The 25,553-nt window shown below is 68.3% G+C and overlaps 2 protein-coding genes across 2 annotated transcripts; one reads left to right on the forward strand and one right to left on the reverse strand.

The window, feature by feature from the left end:
- The first annotated feature begins 123 nt into the window (after positions 1-123).
- Positions 124-6,743, forward strand: CHLRE_13g583050v5 (uncharacterized protein). Its single transcript, XM_001693539.2, has 11 exons — positions 124-317; positions 685-1,011; positions 1,221-1,375; positions 1,603-1,769; positions 2,070-2,414; positions 2,768-2,820; positions 2,943-3,273; positions 3,567-3,724; positions 4,075-4,150; positions 4,379-4,738; positions 5,062-6,743. The coding sequence occupies exons 1-11, from the start codon at positions 301-303 to the stop codon at positions 5,416-5,418; spliced, it is 2,346 nt and encodes a 781-aa protein (XP_001693591.2). The 5' UTR covers positions 124-300; the 3' UTR covers positions 5,419-6,743.
- A 173-nt stretch (positions 6,744-6,916) lies between these two features.
- On the reverse strand, positions 6,917-25,213 carry CHLRE_13g583100v5 (uncharacterized protein). Its single transcript, XM_043069608.1, has 14 exons — positions 25,049-25,213; positions 24,904-24,981; positions 24,756-24,825; positions 24,399-24,442; positions 24,231-24,314; positions 24,007-24,093; positions 23,671-23,850; positions 23,278-23,422; positions 22,862-23,131; positions 22,236-22,674; positions 21,546-22,077; positions 9,251-21,414; positions 8,909-9,071; positions 6,917-8,649 (listed from the first exon to the last, which is right to left on the reverse strand). The coding sequence occupies exons 1-14, from the start codon at positions 25,082-25,084 to the stop codon at positions 8,527-8,529; spliced, it is 14,415 nt and encodes a 4,804-aa protein (XP_042917583.1). The 5' UTR covers positions 25,085-25,213; the 3' UTR covers positions 6,917-8,526.
- Between the last annotated feature and the right edge of the window lie 340 nt (positions 25,214-25,553).

Below are 25,553 nucleotides of genomic sequence, written 5' to 3' on the forward strand. Positions count from 1 at the left end.
AACGAGGAGCACATTCACGTCGGTACGGCCCAGGGACGGGGCCCCGTCCCTGGCCCCGTCCCTGGAGGACGGCCCCCCCGTCCCTGGCCGCCCGACATTTATGCGATGATGTGCAAGACGAAAGTTCTCTCCATGCAAAAGCCCCATGAAGCTTCTAACACGGACCATTGTTGGACGCCGGTGCAATTGCACGGCAGCATACGTATTTACACTGCCCTTACGCTTAGTTCTTTGCGTTGCAATAGGTGCAGGCCCGGTTTGGGTCGTGGAAGGAGCACATTGATCACCGACTGGGCGCAAATGGGCTCGCATTTGAGGTGCGTCAAAACCATCAAAAGCTTTACATTGTTAAAAAGGCTATGGTATTGTTGGCTGCTGGATTGGCTCGGAGCGGCCGTGTGGCATCCGCAGTTAGCACGGGTTCCTTCTTTCCGCTGGATACCGGTTGCGGGCATTTGGGTTGAGTAGCTGAGATGGAATTATATTATGTTGGAAGGCCGGTTGTGCGCCAACGCTCGGCAAAGGCCAGTCCACCACACAGCCGAACAACGGCGGAGGTTTTGAACGGGTCGTGTGGCGCTGGGAGCCTCCACCTGTTGCACAGCGTCACTTGCCCCTGCCTCCCTCCCCTCGCCCCTCTCACCCCCATACTTCCCGCTTTCATGCTCGTTGCTCTCATGCTAGGCCGTGCGCAAGCGGTCTGCGGCCAGGGCCGCAGTGCCAACTGCGGCGCAGCGCTACTCGTAGTGGATTCTCGTGCCGCGCCGCGGGCGTCAGCTACGCCACACGCCCGTCATCCGGGCCGGGCCGCCGCGGCTGGGTTGTAACGCCCGCAGCGGTCTCCACCACCACCACCACTACCACCACCACCACCACCGCCACCGCCAGTACGGCGGCGGCTGTGCAGCAGGATGGCGGCTCGGCAGCCGACGCGTGGGCTGGTGTGGACGGGCAAAGCACGGTGGCGGCGGCGGCGGACGGCAGCGCCGATGCGCCTTTCATTTGGACCCGGTAATGCCGCTGGACAACACTGGTTCTCCACCGCAAACTAGTCGTATCGCTACCGCACGTGTGCAGCATACCGGTATGCCTGTCCGCATGCTCACATGTTTCTCCTGCCCTCCCACCTGTATGTGTGAGCTGACCCGCGTGCCCCCCCCCCCACTTCCTTCACTAATCATGAATGTAAACCCCCCGCCCGCCGCCTCCCCGACCCGCAGGCACTGGTGGCCGCTGATGCCGGAGTCGTACCTGCGGGCGGACCGGCCCACGCCCGTGACGCTGCTGGGGGTGCCGCTGGTGGTGTGGCGGGACGGCGCCTGCGGCTGGCGCGTGTTCAAGGACCAGTGCCCGCACCGCATGGCGCCGCTGTCGGGTGCGGGGCGAGGAGCGAGAGAGGACGGGGGCGGGCGGGGGCGGGGCGACGGGTGGGCGGAGGGCGCTCTGGATTTAGGAGTGAGGACTGAGGACCGCGCCTTTGCCCCCTCGGCTGGGCGAGGCTGGCCGGCTGGGTTCCGTACATGCGCGGCATGCGCACTGACAGAAATGCCCGCATACGCAACCTGATCCCACGCCTCCCTGTTGTCGCCTCCGCCGCCGCAGAGGGCCGCGTGGAGTCTGACGGCAGCCTGTCGTGCTCCTACCATGGCTGGCGCTTCCAGGGCTCGGGCGCCTGCAGCCGTATCCCGCAGGCGCTGGACGCCGCCGCGGAAGCTGCAGCCTGCAGCAGCCGCAGGTCCTGCGCCACAGCCTTCCCCTGCAAGGTTGAGGTGAGGCGCCGGGGAGAGGGGATGGCGGCGCACTGCAGCGCAGCAGCAGCAGGGGCGGGGCGCAGTGCCGAGAGAGCTCGGAGGTCCTTGGAGAGCGGGAGCGGGAGGGCGGCGGGTGTTTGTATGCAGCGAGAGTGAGAAGTGCTGGGAAATGTTTGAGATGGAATGGAGAGCGCGGGGACGTGCCGGGGCCGGTGCATGGGTGGCGCACACATGGCATATGGTTTCGTTTGACGGCGTTTGCCGCCGCCGTCCCTCCCCCCTGTGTGTTATGAATGCGGCGCCGTCCATTCATCACAGGCGGGCATGTTGTGGGTGTGGCCGGACGAGTCGCCCGACGCCAGCGCTGCGGCCGCCAGCACGGCGCCCCTCATCACACACAACTTGCGGACCCGCGGCGCCGACATCGACGCCCAGTGGCGCGAGTGGCAGGCGGCGCAGGAGGGCGCCAGCAGCACCAGCAGCACTACCAGCACAAGCAGCGGCAGCAACGCAAGCAGCGGCAGCAGCGGCGGTGCAGGCGCGCCGGCGGCTGCGGCGGCTGCGGCTGCGGCGCCCAAGAAGGGTTCCAAGCCGCCTCGGCGTGTGGACTGGTTCATGCGGGAGCTGCCGTACAGTTACGAAGTGCTGCTGGAGAACCTGCTGGTGGGTGGCTGCTGAACCACAGGGGTGAATCTATGGGGCATCGGGGCCGTGGCGTGGAGCGAGGGAATCGAGGGAGGGCGTGGAGGGGGAGCGGGGAGTTGAACGGAAAAAGTGCAAGGGCGGACAAGCATGCGAAATCGGAAGAAGGTAGAAGCGGCACTGGAGGAGAAAAGCGCACACTGTCGTCCCCAAGGGGGACGGTGCCTGAACGAGGGATGTGCGGGCACAGGGCGGGGAAGTGTGTGGGGAGGTGTGGAGAGTTACACGGCTCAAGGGCGTCAAGTGATGTTGACGGAAAAGCTTCGTAATTTTGCTAATGTCCGCTTTCCGCTGTTACCTCCTTTTTCCTGCAGGACCCTGCCCACCTGCCGTTTAGCCACCACGGCCTGAACCCGTTCCTGAACAGGTGAGGATGAAAGTTGTTGGCCTGTAAGAACGATGCAGCGACGCCCCTCCCCGACCCGCTCAGGAATCGCTGAGCCCTACTATGACGCTGGCCCTGTACCCCACTCTTTGTGTTACACACAGATCTGCAGGTGGCCCCATGCCCATGCGGCCGCCCACATCCGCGGACGCGGCCGGTGCCGACGCCTCCGTCTCCTCTTCCCCAGCCTCTACCATCACCACCACCACCACCACGACCGCCACCTCCACCACCACCTCCTCCGCCTCCTCGCCTAGCACCAGCGGCGCCAGCGGCAGCGGTGCGGGCGCGGCTGCGACCTCGGTGCCGCGGCACTGGGCTCGCGAGGGCGGCCCCGACAGCGAGTTCGACTTCGTGGGGAACATCTCGCGCGACGGCAGCATCAGCCTCACCGCGCCGCACCTGATCACCTACACCTACCGCACGGGAGCCGGGGTGAGGCCTGCGAGCGCATGCGCGTGTACGGTAGTCACTTGTAGCGGCTTGGAGACAGTTGTTGCCTACAGCCGGCAGTCGCTGCTGGGAATCGTTGATGGGAGTCCAGGATCACGTTTCTCGCTCCAGGCCGACCGGCTGCCCCGCGCCCGCACCCTGCCTGGCCTTGCAAGCACCGTACCATGTCCTTCCCGAGCCGCGGCCCTGGCAATCTTGGTGCCCATTTCTCTATCGCCCTTCTCCCGTCTACCATGTTCTTAGCTAATCATGAATGCAATCCCCCTACCGTACAGAGCGACATGCTGATCGAGCTGTTCGCCACCCCAGTCGCCCCGGGTCGCAGCCGCTTCTTCACGCCCGCCGTGCCGCCGCCGCCGGGCGCCAAGCGGCCGCCCATGCCGCCGCTGAAGCAGCTCAACCTGAAGCGAATTGCCTCAATTGCTAGCTTCATGTGAGTCGCGGGTGTCGTTGCAGTGCGGGGGTTGGTTGTGGTCATGGTGAGGGTCGTTTGGGCACCTGCCGTGCCGCGGATCCGGCATCGCATCACTTTGAGCGCCACAACAACCCGGTATGCGGTGTGCGTGCGCGCCTCCGCACGATATCCCGGTAGGTAGCAACTAACGCGCAGTGGCTGTCCAACTTAATGACTCTCCGCCCCTCTGTGTGTCTGTTAAATAAACGAAACGAAAGCCTGCTCAGACGAAGCTTGAGTTCCGTACCACTACCTACCCATTTTACCAATTATGTCGGTGTGTGTGTGTATGTGTGTGTGTGTGTGTGCATGTGTGCCTGCCCGTGCAGCCTGGACCCGGTGGTCACCTACCACCGCACCATGAACACGCTGCTGGACGGCGACAGCGTGTTCCTACACGTGCAGGTAGGCAGGGCAGGGGGGGGGGACTTAACGGGGCTGGGTAGGGGAGGGGGGAAGATGAAACACGGCGCGGGTGATGTGGGGCGGGAGATCAGCGGGGGACACGAGGCGCAGTGGGGATGGAAAAGTTGCACCCGTGTTGGGCAACCCCACTGCTGCGGATCTGGTGCGTGAGGCGGTACTGAGGCTGACGTGTACCGCCGCACGCCGCCGCCGCTCCACAACCCCCAGGACGAGCTGCTGCGGCGCATCGAGGCTGAGGCGGACAGCAGCACCCCCGCCGCGCCCGCCGCTGCTACAGCCTCGGCTTCGCCTGCAGACGGCAGTAGCAGCAACAGCAACAGCGACAGCAACAGCAGCAGCAACAGCGGCGGCGGCAGCCTGTGGTCGCGCGTGTACTACCTCCCCACGCAGGCCGACACCGCAATGCTGTCGGGGCGGCGCTGGCTGGAGCAGCGCGCCGGCGGCGGCCCCTTCCGCGCGCGGCAGCGGCAGCTGCTTGCGCCCTCCTCCACCTCGTCCTCGGTGACGACGGCGGCGGAGGCGCCGCTGCCGCTCATCTCCATGGCGGGACCCGTGGTTCCTGGCGCGGTGAGACAGTTAGTTTGTTCGTTGGTTGGAATGGGCTGAGCTCGCCGGTGGGCGCCATGTGGCATGAGTCGGGTTGAAGGGTGGCCGCTCGCTGCCGCTTGGGTGGGAGGGATGCAGGAGGGCGATGCAGGAGGGAGATGCTTGGGGCTTAGCATGTGCGCCGCGAATAAATGGCTGCAAAGCGCTCTGTCACAAGCGGAATGCAATTGCGCGTGCACTGACAATACTGCATACCTTATCACCTGCTTACTGTTGTGCTTTCATGCTCTGATGCCGTGCTGACGTGCTGCCATGCTGCCACGCTGCTGCTCCGCACCCCGCAGGCGCCCACGCCCGACGCCCGCAAGGCCATGCTGCTGAACCGCTACGAGCAGCACACCCGCCACTGCCCCACCTGCCGCGGCCGACTGGAGAAGCTGCAGCAGCTGGCGGCGGCAGCCCGCTCCGCACAGAGCCTGCTGCAGGTCGCCCTGTGCGTGGCCGGCGGCGCGCTGGGAGCCGCCGCCGCCACCTCGGCTGCTGCTGCCACGGCGGCGGTGGGTGGGGTGGTGGGGCCGGCGGCGCTGGCGCTGGCACTGGTGGCGGCGGCGTGGTGGGCCGGGGGCTGGCTGGCGGCGGCGGCTGACCGCTGGGCTCAAGAGTTTGTGTTTGTGGACTACGTCCACGCGGATCACGACTAGTTGCGAGCTCCTGCTCTTTCACTGAGCCACTGAGGGATTGAATAAAGCTGCAGAGGCAGCTAGGTACCGTATTAGAAGCACAGAAGGGTTTGCAGGATAATAAGGAAGGCTGAAAGGTGCCGTATCGAGAGCAACACAGCAGGGATGATGAAAGGAAAGGACAAGCGCGGAGAGATGCGCAAATTTGGTGGTGAAAGGAGGGGATGATGGCTAGCACGCAGTAGTCTAAAATGGTGGGGCGAGAGGTTGTGTGCCGATGTAGGTGCGGGCTGCTCTTGTGTGCGAGCATGCCTCTGGTACGTGATGTTTGCAGGCGGCGTTGCTAGCTTTGATTAATTTTGTTTCCTCGTTTCCTCGGAAGTTGAAGTACATACTTGCCAGGGCAGAGAGCGCTTTGAGTGAGCGGTGGTGTGATTGTTTGCAGAGGGTGAGAGCGAGTGGAGACAGGGCGTGAATGCCAGCGTGAATTCTTTTGCCGGTCACTTTGTGTGATCAGGAGCGGTGCAGGAGTGGTGTCGTGCGTACCGTAGCGGCTGGCCCCGCCGCAATCAGTTGAGCTGGCGATAGGTGGGTCGTGTGCGGGGCGCTAGGACCGCTAGGACTTAGGAGGCGCTGAGAGGGCGTGTGTATCAGGGGCACCTACCCCTACCCCTGGTGTGCATGTGGATACAATAACATTGCATTGCTTATAACAGGGACCTGCTGACGGGGCTCACGAGCGAAATCTGCTCACGCGCACGTGGATATTCTGGTGGCATCAGGTGGCATGTTACCGCTTGCCTACTGGTGGTGTTATGTGCGTGTGTTGCCTGCCTGCTGCAGTGCCGCAGTGCCGCTGGCGCGTAAAGCGACTTGTGCACAAGGGAGCTGTAATCAGGACGTCAAGCAGCAAAGCCATGCCGCGCCCCCCCAATAACATATCTCATGCGCCATGTGGGCTGCAGCATTTGATGCGATGGGAGTCATGGGACAGGGCAAGGGGCAGGTGTGGAGCGCATTCCCAGGCCCCAGCGATCTATTTGCAGCACGTGGTATGTTAACGGCATGTTTTACTTGAGTGTGAAGCGTACACGTGTGTCAGATCAACGTACGGTATCAACTCTGAGTCAATGAAGCAGGTTATGCAAGGTGCTGACCAATTTAAGTTGGCTTGCTGCGTACGTGATATTTGGTCTAAGCGCTGTCTTTTGCACCACGACGGTGCACACGGTGTGCAAGACGCAACTAACAATCCAGTTCCAGGAGACGAGGGGCCCTTGCGGCTCGGTTAGTCTCGTTGCAGGTATTAGGAATGCACACTTCCAATCCTGTAACACACACACACGTGGTATGCAACCAAGGCCGGTTACGGTCGCGGCCGGCTGGCTCGGCAGTATCACAAGTACGCAGGCGCCCCGGAGCGTAGCACTACTGATGATAATGAGCACCACCTGTCTCACCGTAAGAGCTCGGGCTTGCTCAGTTGGCTGGTCGCGGGACCGGTGAGAATGCCGTGTGTACAGTGTGGGATTTACATGCCTGCTCGCATATGTTCTCCAGTAACGGATTCATGACACCGATATGCGCGAGCCAAACCAGCAGCCCGCCTACAGCTTAGCCGGGCACGACCGGGCAGCTTTGAATGCACCAACATCTGACGGCCAACAACCTCGACGAACACGCTTTGCATGCAGAACTGCGGATGAAACTGCACCAACTTGCATCATCCTTCACAGGGGATAATGACTGGTTGCCCCTCTCAACGTCCAATTCTTTGCCCAAGAACCTGCAAATCCTGCGCCCGTCCTCCTGCTGCGCATCAATTACGCTGTCATTAGCCCAGAGCACCCAAAAGACCTTATTTCCGTTCCATCCATTCTGCTGCGAACCTGCAGCATGGATTCCAGGGGCTCCATACCGTATGCTTCTCGATGCCCATCCAGCACACCGCGGATCCCTTTCGACGCCGTCGTACCCTGTCGCAGGGGCCCACACTTATATAATGAACTGCTAGTCCTGCACAGGGGCTGAAAGTCCAAGCCCTGGCCACACGGGACACCAAAATAGGCAGCGCGTGCCTAGCCGCAAGCAACGACAGCCGCGCATTCTTGGTTGTGCCGCATGCCGGTGCTTTCACCCCCTCGAAATCAATAAATAACAACTCTGTACAACCAGCTCATACTTCCTGACGCGCATGCCCTGTACTTCGGGACCGCGTCCGCCCTTCGTCTCGGCGTCTGGTCCGCAGCCTCGACCATTAAGTACCGTATTAGGAAGTAGTAATGCCTGCTGGTGTCTCTGATTCGCAGCCAGGGGCCATTACACACCCACTCTAACTTTCCACCCTGCCACTCACCCCATGCAGCCAGCCGCAAGCACTGCACACACCAGAGCAGCAGTCCTGAGCGGAGGTTAGACGTCTGTGTAGATCTCATTACGCATGCAACGACAAACACGAAAGTCCTGCGGCGCGCGTTCCGCCAACCAGCATTCGCTGTGGCCCCTAACACATGATCGCCATCTCCAGTACCAACCGCTAATTGTCCGCCAATGAATACCGCAGTGAGGCTAAAAAGCCTGCGGGCCTTACTCCTTACGTCACCAGAAAGGATTGGTGCGGTCTTCTTTTTTTCCAGGGCGGTGGTGGGTGCAAGTCGCATGCATTCATGACTAATGACCCGCACACTCTGCAGGCCTAGAATCTATGCCTCAATACGGCCTGAATCACCACAAGGAGGTGTGGCTGATGGTGACAATGCAGTGTCCTACCGGTACCACGTGCCAATGGCTCAATCTCAACCACTACCCAATGTCCTAAGAATAATAGATTGCAGCGCTTGGATGTCTTAGCTGCGAGGGCGTCTCTGCAGCAATGCCCGCCGGCGCGCTTGCAGAAGGGCGAGGCACAGGTCTACCAAGCGCTTTCTTAGCCAGGCAATACGTCTCACTTGCCCCCCTCGGCGTTCGCCGAGCGCAAACAGAAAAGAACTAGTACTAAATTACATGCTCCGTGGTGGTTCCGAGTTCCGGTGACGTAAATACTCTTCAATCAATCAGCCACCGGGTGTCGCCATTGACGCCCAGCGCCCGCAAATTACGGCGTGCAGCAGGAACTCCTCGGACCTCTCCTTACTCGGCGGCGTCGGCGTCGGCCCCACCGGTGCAGTAGTTGTGCAGGGCGGGTGTGATGGCCATATCATCCAGCACCGCCCACACCGTGCCCACCAGGTTGGACGCCAGCTTGGCCGCACCCTGTCGGACGCACACGTCGCACAGAGCGCGCGCGATATGCGGCACACAACACACGTACGCACCGGTCAGGGGAGCCCATTTAAGCCTTGGGAAAGCGCTGGAGCGGGACATTGCACCCCATCACGAGCGAGCCCGCAAAGCAGGACCAACGGGCACCGGCATCAGCAAGGGCCGGCAGGCAGGCAGGAAGACAAGAAGGGCAGGCACAAGCACAGGCCCGCAACCGCAATCGCAAATATACCGGAACACGCAAACGCACCTGCGCTGCGGCCCGGCCTCGTGAGCGCCTCTCCAGCGGGTCCCTCAGCAGCTGGCTCAGCGCCGCCACCAGCTCGTCCTCGCAGCCCACCACCCACACCGCCGGGCCGGCGCGCGGGCCGCACGGCAGCTGGCAGGCGGGGATAAGGTACTGGTCCGCATACCTGTGTTGCAGGGCACGGGGCAGGGCAGGGCAGGATGAATGCGGGCAAGATGACTGCAGAAATTGATGGCATCAGCGACACAACACAACAGCGAGGCAGTGAGGGTGCTGAGACGCTCCTTACACACACACACACACACACACACACACACACACACACACGCACACACACACACACACCTCATGCCGGGCTGCGTGACGCGCTCCAGACCCGGCGGCGCACCGCCGCTGCTCATGTCGCCGCCCGCAGGCGAGCAGGCGGCGCTGCTGGCGTTGCTGCCCATGGCCCGGCCGCGGCCGGCGCCGCCCGCCAGGCCGATGCATGGCGACGCGGCCTCGGCTGCGCCGGCGCCACCGGCACCGTTGTACGCAGCGCCTGCCGGCTGCTGAGACGTAGCGCTGTGCGCCCCAAAGGAGCCGTGCGCCGCCTGCTGGCGGCTGGCGGGCGGAGGCGCCGAGGACTGCTTCTTGGGCCCCATGTCTAGAGCCCTGCTGGCTGCGGCGGTGGCTGCTGCGGCCGCTGCGGAAGCCGGCCCAGCGCTGTTGTGAGAGCCCAGACGCTGTTGGCCCTGATCCGGGTCGCCCGCGCCGGCTGCAGCGGCCGAAGTAGCGGCAGCACCCGAGCCGGGCTTGCTGCCGCCGGGGGCAGTGCTGCCGCTGCCGAAGCGACTGCCGACGTGCGTATGCTGCCCAAAGCCGCTGGAAGCAGCACCAGCGGCGCCGCCAAAGCTGCCCGCGCCAGTGCCAATACTCGACGCCTGGCTGTTGCTGCTGCCAGCTGCGAAGCGGGCAGCATCGTGGTTGTGTTGGTGGTGCTGCGACGCCGCGCGCGGCGACAGCGGCGCCGCCGATGCGTGCATGTTCGGCGGCGCAGTGCCGGGGCGCTGCTCGAACGAGCCGAGCATAGCGGGCATGGCGGGCGCCGCCGCCACCAGCGGCTGAGGCAGCTGTGTTGCGGGCAAGCTCACGCGCGGGCTGTGAGCAGCTGCGGCTGCAGAGAAGAAGCCGCCGACCGCGGCAGCCACAACAGCCTCGGGTGCGACGGCGGCAGCAGCAGCGACGTCGGGCACGGCTGTCGGCGTTAGCACGCGCGTCTCCAGCGGCAGCTCGCCCAGCAGCACCTCTGCCACCTCGAATTGCCGCTCCAGTGACGCCACCGCCGCCACCGCCGCCGTCTGCGCCGCTGCACACGGCATTCCAGGCAGGGGCACGCTGCCGGGCACCGGCAGCAGCGGGCTGCTGGGCTGCGCCGCGTTGGGCTCGGCACCGCCAAGCAGCGCAAGCTGCGGCGCGCTTGGGCGGAACAGCCGCCGCCGCACCGAATGCGGCGCGCCAGGGCTTAGCGGCTCCTGGCCGGCTGCGGCTGCAGCGGGGGCGGCGGCGCGCTGTGGGGTGCTGTACACACTGCTTTTGGCGGAGGCGGGGACAGTGCCGGCGGTGGTGGTCATCAGGTGGGTGGCAGCACCAGGCGCCGGGGCGGCAATGGGTGTCACGCCGCCAAGCAGAGCGCCACCGAAGATGCTGGTGCAGCTGGCGCTGCGGCCGGCCGCGCGGCGGGGGCTGTCGCACGCGGCATTCTCCGAGGCACGCACGGAAGCTGCAAGGGCAGCAGCCGCGGGAGCAGCGGCTTCTGCAGCCACGGGGAGAGGCGCGCCGCCCGTGTTCGAGGCGCGCGACGAGGGCGGCAACGGCGGCAGGGGTGGCAGCAGGGGCAGCGGCGGGATGGAGCCGCTGACGCGCGTGCGGTTGCCGTTGATGGCGGCCGCGATGACATTGGCGGCAGCCTCTTCGGCAGGCGCGACCGGCGAAATGATGCTCACCGACGGCCGCGGCGCCGAGTGCGACGCCGGCGGCGGGATGGTGGCGCACCTCGGCGAGGCAGGCGGCAGCGGCGCCAGCGCCGGCAGCACCGGCAGGATCGGCAGCGTCGGCAGCGCAGCAACGGGCGGCAGCCGCGCCAACGGCGGCGAGTCGGACAGCGGCTCCACCGGGGAGATGATAGTCAGCGAGGCGCGCGCGGGGTCGGCGACATGCGGCGGCGGCTGAGCAGCCGGCGAGCGGTGCGGCGAGCCAGCGTGTTGCTGCTGTGGCTGCGGCGCGCGCGGCGAGGCTGGCACTGCCGGCGGGAGGCTGTGCTGCGCTTGCTGCAGCAGCAGCAGCAGTGGCGGCTGCTGTGGCAGTGGCGGCTGCTGGGGCTGCGGCGGCGGGTGAGCCATGCCGGTGGAGGACGTCTTGCGCGCCTGCTGCAGCAGCGCGGTCTGCAGCAGCGGGCTTGACAGGGAGCGGCCCGCGGCGCGGCGTTGCGACGGCGAGCTGCTGCTGCTGCTGCTGCTGCTGGCGCCGATGCTGACTCCACTGCCGCTGGCGTTGACGTTGCCGCTGGTCAAGCCAGCAGCACCGACGATGTGCGACGGCACCGAGGAGGTCAACGCCACGCGAGGCGACGCCGGCTGCTGCTGTGGCGCCTGGTGCACAGGCATCGCCTGTAGGTGCTGCAACTGCAACGTGCGCGGCTGCGGCGGCACGGGCGACGCCACCTGCACGCGCATGCCCGACAGCACCGCCGCCAGCGGGTCAACGCCGCCCGCCGCCGCCTCTGCCGACGCGGCCGCAGGGCCCCGCCGCGGAGTGCTGCAGCCCGCCAGCGCGGCACTGGCTGCCGCCGCCGCGGACGCCGCCGCCAGCTCCGCCGCGCTTGCCGAGGCCGCGGCTGACTCCGTCACAAACAGCTTGCGCGAGACGCTGCCGACGCCGGGCGAGGACACCGGGGCGCCGCCGAAGCCGCCCGCACCGCCGTCGGCCGCGGGGAACAGCACGCGTGCGGAGTTAGGGGTGGACAGGCCGCTGCCGGCGGTGCGCATGTAGCGCGCTTGCTGCACCTGCCACGACTCGTCGTCGTGCGCGCCGTCCACGCCCGCGCCAGCGCCCACCGAGGCGGCGCCGTCCAGCGCAAACAGCTGCGCGCCGCCGTGCTGCCGGCCCGACGGTGTGGAGCCAGCCTCCTGCCTCGAGGAGGAAGCCGCATCGCCGTCGAGCTGGTAGCCGAACGGGCTCGCGGCGGCACTGGCAGCTGCCGCCGCGATCGCCGCCGCTGCCGCTGCCGCGCCGCCCATCCTGCCGTCGGTGGCGAACAGGGAGCGGGCGGAGCGCGGCGTGCCGGCGGCGCTGCCGGCGACGCTGCGGCCCTCGGCGCGGGCGCGGTCGGCGGCGGCCTGCTGCTTAGCACGCTTAGCATGCAGGTGCTCCTCCAGCACGGCCATAAAGGCGTCGCTCTCCTCCGCGACACTCATGCCGCGGCCGCTGCTAGCAGCTGCGCCGGCGGCCCCGTGCCTGGCGGCAGCCCCGTGCGTGACGGCGTTGCTGCCGTCGTGCGTCGGCAGGGTGGGCAGGTTGGGAAGCAGGGCGGCGGGGACCTCCGCGCTGAAGGGGCACACGGCGCCGTTGGGCCGCGCTGAGCGCGGCGTGGGCGGCAGCGCGTGTCCGAACACGTCATCACTGCCACCGGTGTGGCTGCGGCCGTGGCGGGAATAGCCCGCCGCGCCAGCCTCCGCCATTGCCAGCATCGCAGCCGCCGTGGGCCCCAGCTGGGGCGCGCTGGCGCGGGTGCTGGCGGCTCTGGGCGAGGGCGGCGGCATCAGCGCCTGGGCGGCTGCCGCCGCGGCGGCGTTGACAGCGCGGCGCTGAGGCGTGTTGTGGGCGGTGTTGGGCTGCGTGCGCACAAGCGGCACGCCGTAGAAGCCCAAACCCGTGGAGGCGGGGCTGCCGCAGCCATCGTCCGCGACCGCTGCTGCCGCCGAGCGCGCCGGCACGTTACCTGGCGCGCCCGCGGGGCGCGGCGAGGGCACGGGGCTGGCCACCGCCCGGGTGGGCGAGTTGGGCTGCGTCGCGGCCAGGCCTACGGCGGCCGTCAGCGCCGCCTGCAGGCCAGGCAGGCCACCGGCCACGTAGGCGCCGACGCGGGGCGAGGCGGGCGCCGGCAGCGCGCCCAGGGCGCCCAGGCCGCCGGAGATGAAGCTGCCGCGCTCGAGCATGATGGGCATCTTGATGGGGCTGGCACGCGGGTCGGCGGCGCAGGTGGACACGTAGGCAGACGACGGCGAGCGCGGCGCAGGCCCCATGCCGGTGGCGCTGCTGTTGCGCGTGCGCGGTGATGACGGCGGCTGCGACGCTGCCGCGCCGAAGCGCGGGGAGGGGGGCGCCGGCGGCAGCGGCGAGGCCGCGGCCAGGGAGGAGGAGGAGGAGGCGGCGCGGGGGCTGCGCCGAGGTGACAGCGTGGGCATGAGGGGCAGCTGCGGCATGGACGCCCGTGCGGCGGGCCAGGCGGCCGTGGCCGGCGCCCCGCCGGCACTGCCGCCGCTGCCCTCAGCTGCTCCAGAAGCTGCTGCGCCTACGCAATAGTCGTCCAGCGAGTCCAGGCAGGGCGAGGAGCGGGAGGCGTGCAGCGGCGGCTTGACGGGCGAGGCGCTGGGGCAGGCGCTACGCGGGCAGGTGGTGCGGTCGGCGGGCGAGCGCGGCGGCGAGCTGAAGCGGTTCTCAGCGACGAAGCTGGTGGCGCCGCTGGGGAAGGACACCGAGCTGGCGCCCATGGCGTCGGCGGCGGACGGCTCCGCGCCCGAGTAGGTGGTGGCCTTCTGGCCGCCGTGGCCGTGACTGTGGCCGTGGCCGCTAAGGGCGCTGCGGGTGCTGCCAAAGGCACTGGCGGCGGCGGCGTTGTAGCAGCCGCTGCCGTCGCGCAGAGGGCTGGGCGGCAGGCCTAGGCTGGAGGCCAGGCTGCTGCCGGGCGCGAAGCGGCTGGGGCCGATCGACGCGCCGGCCGACTCGCCAGAGCCGCTGCCGCCGGTGGCGCTGTCGGCGTCATGGTCGCTGCCGGCTCCAAAGGAGCCGAAGCCGCCGGCGGCGGCCGCCGCGGTGAGGCTGCGCACCAGCGCGCGCGCCACAGAGTGCCCCGGCGCCGACAGCGGCCGCGCCAGCAGGCCCCCGACGCGGCCCGACGAGGGCGAGGCCGTGGAGGAGGAGGCGGAGCAGGAGGCGCCGTCGCTGTGCTGCTCCTGCAGCCGATCAAGCGCGGGCGAGTTGCTGCGGGCGGTGATGACGGGTCCACCGGGGCCGCCCGACAGCGTGATGCGAGGCAGCCTCGACTCAGAGTCGACCTGCGCCGAGCCCGGGAACGCCAGGCGCGGTGAGGGGCTGCCGCTGTCGGTCATCTCGGCGTCGCCGCCACTGGCATTGTCGCTGGCACTGAGGGTGTCATCCACGGTGGCGCCAGCGGCGCCGCCGGCGTCCGAGACGGCGCTGCGCGCGGGGCTGGGGGCAACGCTGGCGCTGGCGGCGCTCTGCCGCGCGGAGCGCATGCGCTGGTTGGCCAGCACCTCGTCCTCCTCGCCGTCCGTGTCCACGTACACCTCATGCTGCGAGGCGGCGGCCGCGGCCCGGTCCAGGTCCCGGAGGCTGCCGCGGCCCGGCGATCGGCCTGGCGATCGGCCCGGCGAGAAAAGAGCGGGCACCGAGGGGCCGAACGTGGGCGCGGAGCTGAGCTGCGGAACCAGCGGCAGCTGCAGCTGCGGCAGCGCCATCGGAAGCATCGTTGGCATGGCAGTTGGCGGCGCCCGTGCGGGGCTAGCGGCGCCGAAGTAGGAGCTTGCGGCGGCGAGGGCGGCACGCGAGGTGGGCGAGGGCGGCTCGCCGTCGTTGTCTGCGGCGCCTCCTGCGGAGCTGGCGCTGGTGCCGGCGCCGGCACCTGCGCCGGCGGCCGGCAGGCGAAAGTCGGAGGGGATCAGGTTCTCTTTGTCGAAGTCGTCAGCGAAGGCCACGGCTGCGAAAGCGCTGGCGCTGGTGCTGATGGACGTGAAGCTGCCGCCGCTGCCGTGCGAAAGCCGGTGGTTGTGGTGGGAGCCGGCAGCAGGAGCGGCGCAGGCAGACGCGGTGGCAGCACTGGCGCTGGCGCCGGCAACGCCGTAGCCAGCGGCGCCCATCACGGCCACTGGGAGCGGCAGCGCCGCGGTCGTCGGCGCGTGCGAGGGCGAGTAGCGGCGCGAGGCTTCGGCGGCGCCGCCGGCTCCGTAGAGGGTGTAGACGGCGTGTGGCGGCTTGCTGATAGGCGACACATGCGGGCTGAACACGATGTTGATGCTGTTGGCGCGCGGAGACAGGGGCATCGGCTCCTCGACACCACCCAGCGCCTGGCCCTCTGCCGCCGCAGCCGCAGCCGCCGCCATCGCCTCCTCCTCTTCCTCCTCCATAAACAGGCTGCGCCCCATGCCCACGGCCGTGGCGGCCGCACCGTGCTGACCCGGAGCGGCGCCAGCGCCTACGCCCGCAACCGGGAAGAGCGTACGCGCGCTGGACAGGCTGTAGCGCAAAGGCGGTGCCGCGCTGCAGGCGCTCGCGGCGCTGCCCGCGGCGGAGGGCATCGCGGCGCCCACGACGGAGTACGCGGCCACGGACGCCACCAGCGGTGAGGCCGGGCGCGAGGCGGTGGGGCGTGCCGGCGATGGCGCTGGCCCGGCACGCACCGCAGCGTCGAACGCCTCCTCGAAGCTGCGGGGGCCGGTGTGCGGCACGCCCGTGCGGAAGTCCGCTGCCGGCGACAGCGGGTGCTGGCGCGGCGCGGGCACCATGGGTGAGTTGCGGAAAGGCGAAGAGGCGGCGTTGACAATGTCGGCGCGCGCGGTGGGGCTGGCGGGGCAGGAGCCGCTGCTGCTGGCACCGTCAGCGGCCTGGTCGGCGGCGATAGCGACAGCCGCCGGGACCGGGGCGATGGCGGCGGCGATGGCGCGCAGCGGCGGCACGGGCAGCGCGGAGGGCGCGGCCGGCGCAGGGGCGCGGGAGGGGGAGGGCGCGGGGAAGAAGCCGCCCACGAAGGCCGCCGTCTCCAGCATGCCGTTGGCGCTGCAGCGGTTATGCATGGGGTGCGACACAAGCGTCTCCAGCGTGTCCCAGCCCGGGATGGAGCCCAGACCGTTCTCGGAGCGACGGCCAGGCGGCAGCGTGGTAAACGGCCAGGCCGTGGGCGGCGGCGGCAACGGCCGCGTCCGCAGCTGGTGGGGCTGCGGCTGCGGCAGCTGCTGCTGCTGCTCCTGCCGTAGGCCAGCCCAGCCTAGCTGTGGCGCCGAGGCGCGCTGGTCGCCTGCCGCGTCAGCTGTGGTGCCACTCGCGGCAGCAAGCGCCGCCGCCACCGCGGAGGAAAACGCGGACGCGGACGCCGCTGCCGCAGGCGCCGCGCGCCGCGGCGACATCGGCGGCACAAGCGGTGCGGGAGCCGCGCGTGGCGACAGCGGCGGCGAGCCCAAGGAGCGCTGCACTGGCGCCGAGACGTTCCGCTGCAGTTGCCGGCGCGGCGTGTTGATTTGCTGCGGCTGCACAGGCAGCGGCCACGCCACGGCCGGCGAGCCCGGGGCCGCGACACCGGCCTCGCCAGCAGGGCAGCCCGGCACGCTGCCCTGGGAGGCGCAGGCCGCATGCACGGCGGCGGCGCGGGCTAGAAGCACGGCGTTGGCCAGCGCGCGGCGGTCGGGCTGTGCTCCAGGTGCACCGCCGCGTGCGACGCGCACAGGCGACACGGGCGAGCGCGGCGAGGACAGCAGCGCCGTCAGCGCGTCCGTGGAGCAGCGCGGCGGCGGAGGCACTGGGCTGCTGGCCCCAGGCAGCGAACGCCCGCTGCCACTCAGGTGCTGGGGCGAGGGCGGCGATGCGGGGGCTGCGGCGAAGGCGGGATCGGCGGAGTTCAGCCAGGCCGTCATGCGGTGCGGGGAGTTGTGGTTCGGGCGACCGCCGGCCACCGGCTCCGACGTGCCCGCCACAACAAAGCCCAGCGCAGGGAGCGCCGGCAGCTGCGGCAGCTGCGGCAGCGAGGTGCCGAGATTGGGCTGGCCTCCCGCCGCAAACAACGGCCTGCCTCCGGGGGTGAAAGCCGACGGCACCGAGGCAGAGGCAACCTGTCGCGACGGGGACACGGCCATGCCAAAGCAGAGCGAGCCACGGCGCTGCGAGGCGCCGCCTTGGGGCTCCTGATCGTTCTCGCCAGCTCCTGCTGGCGGCGCGGGGAACAACTGTGTGCGCACTGCTGCCAGAGCCCCGAGCGGCATCACCAAGCCCTCGTCCGGCCGCTCCGGCGAATGCATGGGCGCGCGCAGGCCCGGCGCCACGCCCTCCAGCATGGAGCCGCGGCGGCGGCCGCCGCTGCCGACGCCGCCGGCGGCGCGAGCGCGGGGGCGGTCGCTGCCAGTGCCGCCGTCCGAGCCGCCGGCGCTGTCCACCGGGGCGGCATGCTCGGGGGGGAACCAGGCGAGCGGGTCGTGCTGCGCGGCGGTGCGCTGCAGCTCCGGTGACGGTGCCGCCACCAGGTGCCCGATGTGGTCCAGCCAGCTGCTCATGCTGGCGACCTGGTGAAAGCCGGGACGCACAGCGGAGCCGCGCGCGCGAGTGTTGGAAGCCGCCGCCGCCGCGATGGCTGCATGCACCGCGTCCACAGCAGAGGCGGCGGGTTGGTAGCTGCCGAAGGCAGTGTCAGCGGCGGCCGTGGCGGTGGCGGTGCTGCTGCCGCTGCCGGCGCCGCTGGGGCCGCCAGTAAGGGTGGCAGCTGCGGCGACGGATGAGGCGGCACCCGGGCTCTCGGTGTCGTTCTCCGGGTGCTCCCACTCGTCGTCGTCGCTGCTACCACCGAGCAGGCCCTGTCGGCCCCTGGCGCCGCCAGAGCCGGAGGCGATGCTGCCCTCGCAGGCTGGCGCCGGCGCCGAGCCGGCTGGGGAGGGCGGCAGCAGGCCGCTGCAAGCGCCGCCGGCGATGAGACTGCTGCCAGCATCGCCGCTGCCGAGCTCCTCGGTGCTCACGGCGAGCCCGCCACCCAGCTGCCGCAGCGGCACGGGGCCTCCGCCGTAGAGCCACTTGCTGAACACAGACTGCTCACGATCGCGGGTCTCACCGGCGCCCTCAGCGGTGGGAGCGGCAGCGCTCCTGCCCGTGGCGACAGCGCCTGTTGCCGTGGCGCCGGCAGCGACGGCGGCGGCGTAGGTGTAGGACGGGGCGACGGCCGAGGAGCAGGATGCTGCGCTGTCCTGTGACACGCGGCCGCTCCGGCTGCCGCTGGTGCAGCCGCCGGGGCTGGGCCAACTGCCCAAAGAGGCCGGCGGCGCGCCAGCGCCCACTGCTACAGGCCCCACTAGACCCGCCGACTCACTCGAGGCGTTCTGGTGGCCGGACCAGCGAGTGGTGCTGCCGGTGAAGGCACCAGCGGACAGTCCGATGGACGCCGTGCTGGCGACGCTGCTGGTGGAGGTGGGGCCCATCACCGCTGCCCCGAGGCCCGCGCCAGTGCCGGCACCAGCGTTGATGGCTGCAATCGACAGCGGCGTGCCGAGGCCCAGGGAGCCGGTCTGCAGCCCGGGTAGGCTTAGGCCGGGCAGGCTGAGGCCGGAGGCATTGGCGGCGGCAGCGGCGGCGGCCACAACGGCGCCGGGGTCCAGGGCGTGCAGAGCGGTGACGCTGCCGCGCGCCGAGCCTAGGCCGGAGGGCGGCGTGATGAGCGTGGGTGAGCCGGCGGAGGACTCGTCAGTAGGGCGGGCACCCTCCGGGAACTCGAAGTCGGCGGCGGAGGTGCCTGTGGTGACGGGGGAGGCGCTCGCCTCCTCGAGCATCACGGACGCTGTGACCTCCCCGGCGCCAGCGCCCGTGGGTGAAGCGGCAAGGGTGGTGGCGGCGGCACCTGCCGCCTCCTCGCCGGCGCCAACCTGCACGCCTGTTGACGCGCGTGCCTGCTCTTCCTTGCCCTGGTTGCCAGCCGGCAGCGACGCATTGAAGGCGGCGGCGGCGGCTGACGCGGCTGACGCGGCGGCCTCGGCCGCAGCGGCGGCGGCCGAAGCCGACCCCACCATCGTGGTCGTGCGACCAGAGCTGGAGAAACGGAATATGGTCAGCGGTCGTTCACCCAGATCACGCTGCCGCCACTGCCTGCTGCCGATGCTGGGCAGAGGCGGCAGCTCGGCCGACTCCATCAACATGTCGTCGGTGCTGTGGCGACGGCGCTCGCCGTCCGAGCCCGACTGCTCAACGGCCTCATCCGCCGCCTCAGGGGCGGGCGCTGGGGCGGGCTCAGTGGCGATGGTGGGCGCAGAGGTGCTTGGCGCAGCAGGGGACGCCGCCGCAACGGCGCTGGCAGAGCCCGCGGCCTCCGCCTGAGCTGCTGCGCTGGGCACCGTGGCGCCGGCTGCAGGCGCGGCCGCAGGCTGCGTCTCAGCCACCATAGACTGCGCCGGCGCGGCGGCCGCCGCAGGTGCGCAGCCAATGTCTAGGCAGCTGGCACTGGAGCTTCCGAGCGCTCCCGCGCCGGAGGCGGACCGCGCGACCCGCTGGCTGAAGCGGCTGCCGGGCTGCGGCTGCGGCGACGGGCTGCCCAAGGACTGCTGCTGCTGCTGCTGCATGGTGCGGAGGTAGTGCTCGAACGAGGCGCGGCTGAGAGGCGGGCTCTCTGATAGCAGCGCCGGGGCGCCCCAGTTGCACGACGGCTCGCGCGACACGGCGGTGGCGCTGCTGGGCAGCGACGGCACCGCCACCGTCACCTCCGCCGACGTTGAGCTGTCGCCGCGCAGCATCGCCGCCAGCGACATGTCACTCGCCCACGGCTCCTCGCCGGCAGTGTCCTCCGAAGGCACGTTCTGCACGCCGCCATTGGCGCTCTGCGCGCCCCGCACCGCCGCGTTCAGCATGGGCAGGCTGTGCGCGCCGCTGTGTGGCACGGCGCCGGCAGCGGGGAGGTGGTAGAGCTGGTGCAGCCGCACGCCGCCGGAGCCGGAACGCGCGCTGTTGGCGCTGTACTCGCTGCTGCCCAGGGATCGGCGGCGGGTGTCCAGCACCGTCCGCGTCACGACCGCGCTGGCTGCGCGCGGCGGCTGAGGCGGCGGCTGGGTGAACACGGCTGCGACCTGCTCCGGCAGCGAATCCAGACCAGCGCTGAAAGGAGAGGCTACGGGCACTGTGGCTGCGGCCGACGGCAGAGCGACGATCGCCGACGCAATGAACGGCGCGGCCGCAAGGCTGATGACCACGCTCGCCGCAGACGGCACGGCGGCGTCTGCAGCCGTCAGAGCGCCGGCAGCAGCACCCGCCACAGTGGCGGCCTCCGACGTTGCGGTCGAGGGCGGCGAGCTCTCGTCGTCGGCGTCCAGAGTGTCCGTCTGGAGGGCAGGAGTAGTGGCAGTAGCAGCAGGTGCGCGCCCCGGGCTGCGGCCTCCACATGCATTCAACCGCCGCTTGGCCCTGGTGGCGAGACGGGCAGCGGGCGACGCTGCCTTGGCGGAGGCGGCTGCAGAAACCTCTGCGGCGGCAGGAGGCGCTGCTGCCTGCTGCCGCTCAGCAGCCTCGTTGGGCTCTAGCTCCTCCGCCTTGTCCTGCTGGTGCTCTTGTTCGCGCTGGTGCCGGTCCTCCTCCGGCTGCTTCCCCTCCTCCGGCTGCTGCTGCTCCTCGCCTGCCTCTTGCTCCTGCTGCACCTCGGGCTGCTGATGTGCAGCGGCCCGCGCCACCCCTGGTGCAACTTCTTGCCCCTCGTCCCTTGCCTCCTCAGAGGCTGCAGGGCACTGCACTGAAGCTACCACAGGCTGCACTCTCCCCATCGGGCTTAGCCCTGCAAGAGGCATCACGGCCATATCAGGCTCCGCCTCCTGCTCCGGCTCCTGCTTGGCCTCATGCTCAGCCTCCTGCTCAGCCTCCTGCTCAGCCTCCTGCTCAGGCTCCTCCTCCGGCTTCTGCTGGGGGTTCTGCTCGGACTCCTGCTCGGCCTCGTCCTCAGGCTCTTGCTGCGTGGGCCGCTGAACCGCCTCCAGGTCATCAGACTCGGCATCAACAAACTCATCGTCGCTGCACTCCGACTGCGCGGCGTTATCCGCCGCGGCGCCGGAACCGAGCACAGCAGCAGCGCCGCTACTGCAAGCAGGTATGGCGGCGGCGTGCTCCTCGGCATCGAAGGCGTGCTCACTGGAGGCGCGAGACCAGGACGAGGTAGTGTTTGCGTAGACCGCGGCCGCCACGCGCGCCAGCGACGCCTGTGACACCTGTGACGGAGACGTAATGGCCGGCACAACCAGCAGGTCGGTTGAGCGCGCGGGGCTGACGGCGGCCGAGACGCCGCAGGCCGACGCCGCGCCGGCGCGACAGCCGTCGTCGTGGGGAAGGAACCGGGAGGTAGTGGTGGTGGCGGGGGCCGGGAATCTGCCGGAAGAAGCGACGGCGGTGCTGCTGGGGCGCCCACCGGGGGCGGCGGAGCCGTTGAGGGCCCCTGCGCCCTGGTCTGCCATGCGGTTCTCGTCGGGGCTGCCCGGCGCTGACATGTGCGCGGGCGGATCTCCGGCAGAGGGCTGCAGCGAAGGCAAACAAGGGGACACCATTACAAACAATACGCGAACGTGTACACGGAAACCACAAGCGCTGCCGCGATTCCTGAACTGGTGCTAGCGCACAAGTGCCCGGGCACGTGTCTGCAACGTACCTTGGCATCCAAAGCCGTTTGAGAGTCTGAAGATGGAAGGCGATCCTCATCACGCGGGCCCCCCTCCTCCTCATCCTCTTCTGCCTCCTCCTCGCTGTCCCACGAGTAGCCAAACCCGCTGTTCTGCGCCGCGGCTGTCGACCAGCGGAACCTGTCCACCGTGCGGCTGCGTGTGCGGCTCCCCCGGGTCCGGCTGCCACCGCTGCCGGCAAGCGCCGGCGTGCCGCCGACACTGCCCGACGGCGTGGCGGCGCCGCCGCCGCTGGCGCCGTGGTGGTAACCGTAGCTGCCCGAGCCCATGGACCCCACGCTACGAGCGCTGGTCTCCTGCCACAGCACAAGCCGCTCCGAGGCGCCAGCGGTGCCGGGCGCGCCACTGCCGCTGGTGCCAGGCCGCGCGCCGCCGCTGCTACCGTACGGCGTACCGCTGTAGTACATGGCGCCGTAGGTGGGGTCGACGGACGACAGAGAACCGGGCGTGGCGGGGCGCAGGTTGAAGGTCTCCGGAATCGTGGGCGGCGCGGTCATGGGCCTGCGTACGGTTGATACATCTTTGTGTCAAGCTTTGCGCACTGAAAAGAGTTTGTTGGTTGGGTCACATGCTCGTAAAGGGCATGTGGGGCTTGCGGGCCGCGGTTTGTGACCAGTTACACGGGCTGGCATAACTGCGCTCAGTCGAGAGACCCCTACCTCAAGGATGCACCCGGCCGCTGCGCCTCCGCAATCATGGCGCCCCAGCCGCCCTGCACAGGCGTCCCCTGCTCCGGGCCACCGCCCGCTCCACCAGCAGCCCCATGCGTGCCCGCGCCCTCACGCGGTGTGTCCATGCTGCCAGCTGCCGCGCCGCGCGCCGCCGCGGCACCGGTGCATGCCACGGCCGCCGCCGCCTCCTCCGACGCCACCATGGCTGCGTGGTTCAGCTCCGACGCCAGCGCCAGCTGCGCGCCGCCGTAGGGGCCCATCAGCACCGCGCAGCCGGCCACCGCGACGGTGGCAGCTGCAGGCCCGGTGGCGCCGTCGACGGAGGGCACGAGGGAGCCGCCAACCAACGCCACCTCGCACAGCGACAGCAGTGCCGCCAGCGCCTCCGGGTCGTCCAGCACCAGCACGTCCACGTCCGGCGTAAGGCCTGTTTGTGTGTAGTTTTTAGAGGGCCGTGATAGAGCTATTCTTTTCTGACACTGCAGTTGCGAAGAGTGCACAACTAGCTGCGGCGTTACGTCCAGTCTAACACTAACGCGGTGTGACCCAGCTAAGGTGACCTACAACTGGAAATGGAGGAGCGCCCGACAACCCACTCCCGGGGGCGCACTTACGGTCCGGGTTTGCGGCCACCGCACTCAGCAGCTCCACGTGCAGCCGCTTCTCGGCCGCGATGCGTCGTGCCGCTGTGCTCGCGTGTGACCGCTGCACCGCCGCGCCGCCGCCAGAGCCGCTGCTGCCGCCATTGTTGCTGTTCTCCCCGGGAGCAACGATGGTCAGCAGGCCACGGTGCCGGGACCGCAGCGCGGCATGCACGCGCGACACCGCCACGTCCTCTGCCGGCAGCGTGCTGGTCGCGGCCCACACCTGCCGCTTCGCAAGGCCTGTCGAGTTTTCAAAAATGCAGCATTCTTTTGTCAGCGCCACACAACTATTCCCATCGGCCAAGCCGTGCAGTTGCCTTTTCCACAAACCCATTCATGCACGCACTGGCCATTTCCCCTCCCCCCACCACCCTTTCGCCACTCACGCTTGTGCAGCGCCCGGCTGAGCCTCCAGCGGGGACTCATCACCGCCGATACGCAGCCGCCCAGCTCCGCCGCCTGCTGCAGGTCCGACGACCAGCCCGGCATCTGCCCTAGGGTGGCTCCGAAGATGCGGAAGCGGCCCACATCCTGCAGGATTTTGGATTTGAGTTAGGACTAAGAGCAGCACAATAAAGTCCAATTCGGGGCTACAGCTCAGCTAGTTTGGGTGCTTCTTGGCTACGCGCTCGTGCTTAGCAACCATCCGGAGCCTTGCCGTTCCCCCCACGTCTTTCGCCCGCACCCTCCAGCTGCCATGCCTCTCACTTCCTTCCCATCATACGTCCCAATACCCAACCCGACCTAAGTCACCCAAACCATATAAACCCAGCACGCACCACGTCTGAGCGCGGCACAATGAGGCTGTACGAGCGCAGCGCCTGCCGCAGCGCCTGCCTGCTGCCCAGGCCCACGTGTACCGCCAGCACCTGGTCACCGGGCATGTGCGCGTTTAGCAGCGCAAGCGTCACGCCCGCCCGCTTCGCCAGCACCACCAGCTCCTTGTGGAACGGCGTCTCCTGTGGTTGATTGGGCGCAGTTGCGTTGTTTGAACATGCTTGCATTTGACTGGTTCAATTGGCTGGCTTTGTTTGGCGCTGCTTCGAGCTGCGGTCGCGGCCGCCTCTTGCTGTACAAGTCCGTACTGTGGCACATTCGGTTGAGGGCGTGCTCACCATGAAAACCCCGACTTGCGGCTGCCATTTTCGCAGGAAGGAGGAAATGGTGATGGGATTGGGCAGCGGCACCAGCTGCACAACAACCTGGGGTACGTGGTACATACGACAAGAGATGGCGGCTTCAGAGACACAGAACACAGGCGTGAAGGACTCTGCGCCAGGCTAGCCGTCTTGACTCCCTCTGTACCCACCCATCCATCCACCCAATGACCATCGCTTACCCGCTGAGGAAGCGCGTCGCACAGTTGCCGGTATACTTGCGTGCAAGGAGTTGTCAGCAACAGCGTGACCTTCTCATTGTACTCCTGCGCGCAGGATGGTTCCATGTCAAGGTGTACACAGACAGGCCCGGCGCGCAGTCCTCGTGGCGGTGTGCAAGAGCCACCCACCTGGATGCAGCGATACACGACCGCAAGAGCCGCGGTAACTTCTCCTGCGCAACGGAGTGGGAGGGGCCGGATGTGGGCATCAGCAGGTGAGGGTGACTTGGGCGTGCATGCATGTGCTGTGCTATACTTGAAGTCAAGACTCCTGAGTATGCAACGAAACATATCGCTTTGCCCCCAGTAGCCCCGCGACAGCCAAAACAAAGCCCAAGGAATGCCCCGCGCTCCAAACGCTCTCCCTCAGCTCTCCGCATGTAATACATCGCAATTGCATCAGAAGATCTTTGTTCTCCGCGTAAAAAATCCCTTCCAGGCGCGCCCAGGAGCCTGAGTGGGAGCTGGCCGGTTTGGGGTGCGCACCTTCTTGGACATGGAACCAAATGACCGGGCCGCGCCTGCGTTCAATACTGCTCCACCCAAGACGTTGCAACTGCATAACAGGAGCGAGTTTGGCGGTGTGAGCTTGGGTACTCTCCCGCCAAATGGACACAACGGCGAGGGGCCTCACCGCTGTAGACACGGACTCCTGCTGCCTCCACAACCGGTACCCAAGGCTCGCCAAAGACGCTGGAAGCGTTGCGCACCCCTGCAAGAAAATCGGTGGGCAACCCTGGTCGGCACAGCCCCCTCGGCTCCAAGTCTTGCAAACGCACCAGCGCGAACTGTATGAGGTCCCTGCGCCCCTCCATGATGTTATAGTGGGGCCTGCGGCCCCGAAGAGCACTTGGGACTCTCTCGGGTCGTGTCAAGACGTAAATTGCTTGTGCAAGTCAGTGGGGCCGGGTCATTGATGCATTTTAGTTATTGTCCAGGTTCTATTATTGTTGCAGTCTGAGTCTGGGTCTAAGTCTGTGCCAGAGCTTGTCCCTTACGGCCTGGCTCCCGCCAATTTTCGCGCATGATGGGACACCATTTTCGTCCGCCTCGAGCTAAATCCCGTAGTACGCTTTATACCCACTGTCACCACCCATAATTAGTCGCTGGGCTATCGAGTGCATGCCTGACTTGTCGTTGGGCTCGGACCTCACCATCACATGCGCGACACCGCAGAACTTGACAGGTCTTACCCCACTTGATGCACGCAGTTGCGTATGGCGATAAAATCTTGTGCAACGTATATCGATGTCCGTGGCATGTTCGTGGGGAGGCGCATGGCTG

Source organism: Chlamydomonas reinhardtii, chromosome 13 (assembly GCF_000002595.2).
Source record: "Chlamydomonas reinhardtii strain CC-503 cw92 mt+ chromosome 13, whole genome shotgun sequence".
Classification (NCBI taxonomy): Eukaryota; Viridiplantae; Chlorophyta; class Chlorophyceae; order Chlamydomonadales; family Chlamydomonadaceae; genus Chlamydomonas; species Chlamydomonas reinhardtii.

Coding starts and splice junctions, on each gene's coding strand:
- CHLRE_13g583050v5 (XM_001693539.2), top strand. Junction 2,821..2,942: donor CTGAACCCGTTCCTGAACAG/GTGAGGATGAAA, acceptor TGTTACACACAG/ATCTGCAGGTGGCCCCATGC. Junction 4,151..4,378: donor GCGTGTTCCTACACGTGCAG/GTAGGCAGGGCA, acceptor CACAACCCCCAG/GACGAGCTGCTGCGGCGCAT.
- CHLRE_13g583100v5 (XM_043069608.1), bottom strand. CDS start 25,084: ATGGAGGGGCGCAGGGACCTCATACAGTTCGCGCTG. Junction 22,675..22,861: donor GGTGGCCGCAAACCCGGACC/GTAAGTGCGCCC, acceptor ACACACAAACAG/GCCTTACGCCGGACGTGGAC. Junction 22,078..22,235: donor CGGCCGGGTGCATCCTTGAG/GTAGGGGTCTCT, acceptor AACCGTACGCAG/GCCCATGACCGCGCCGCCCA.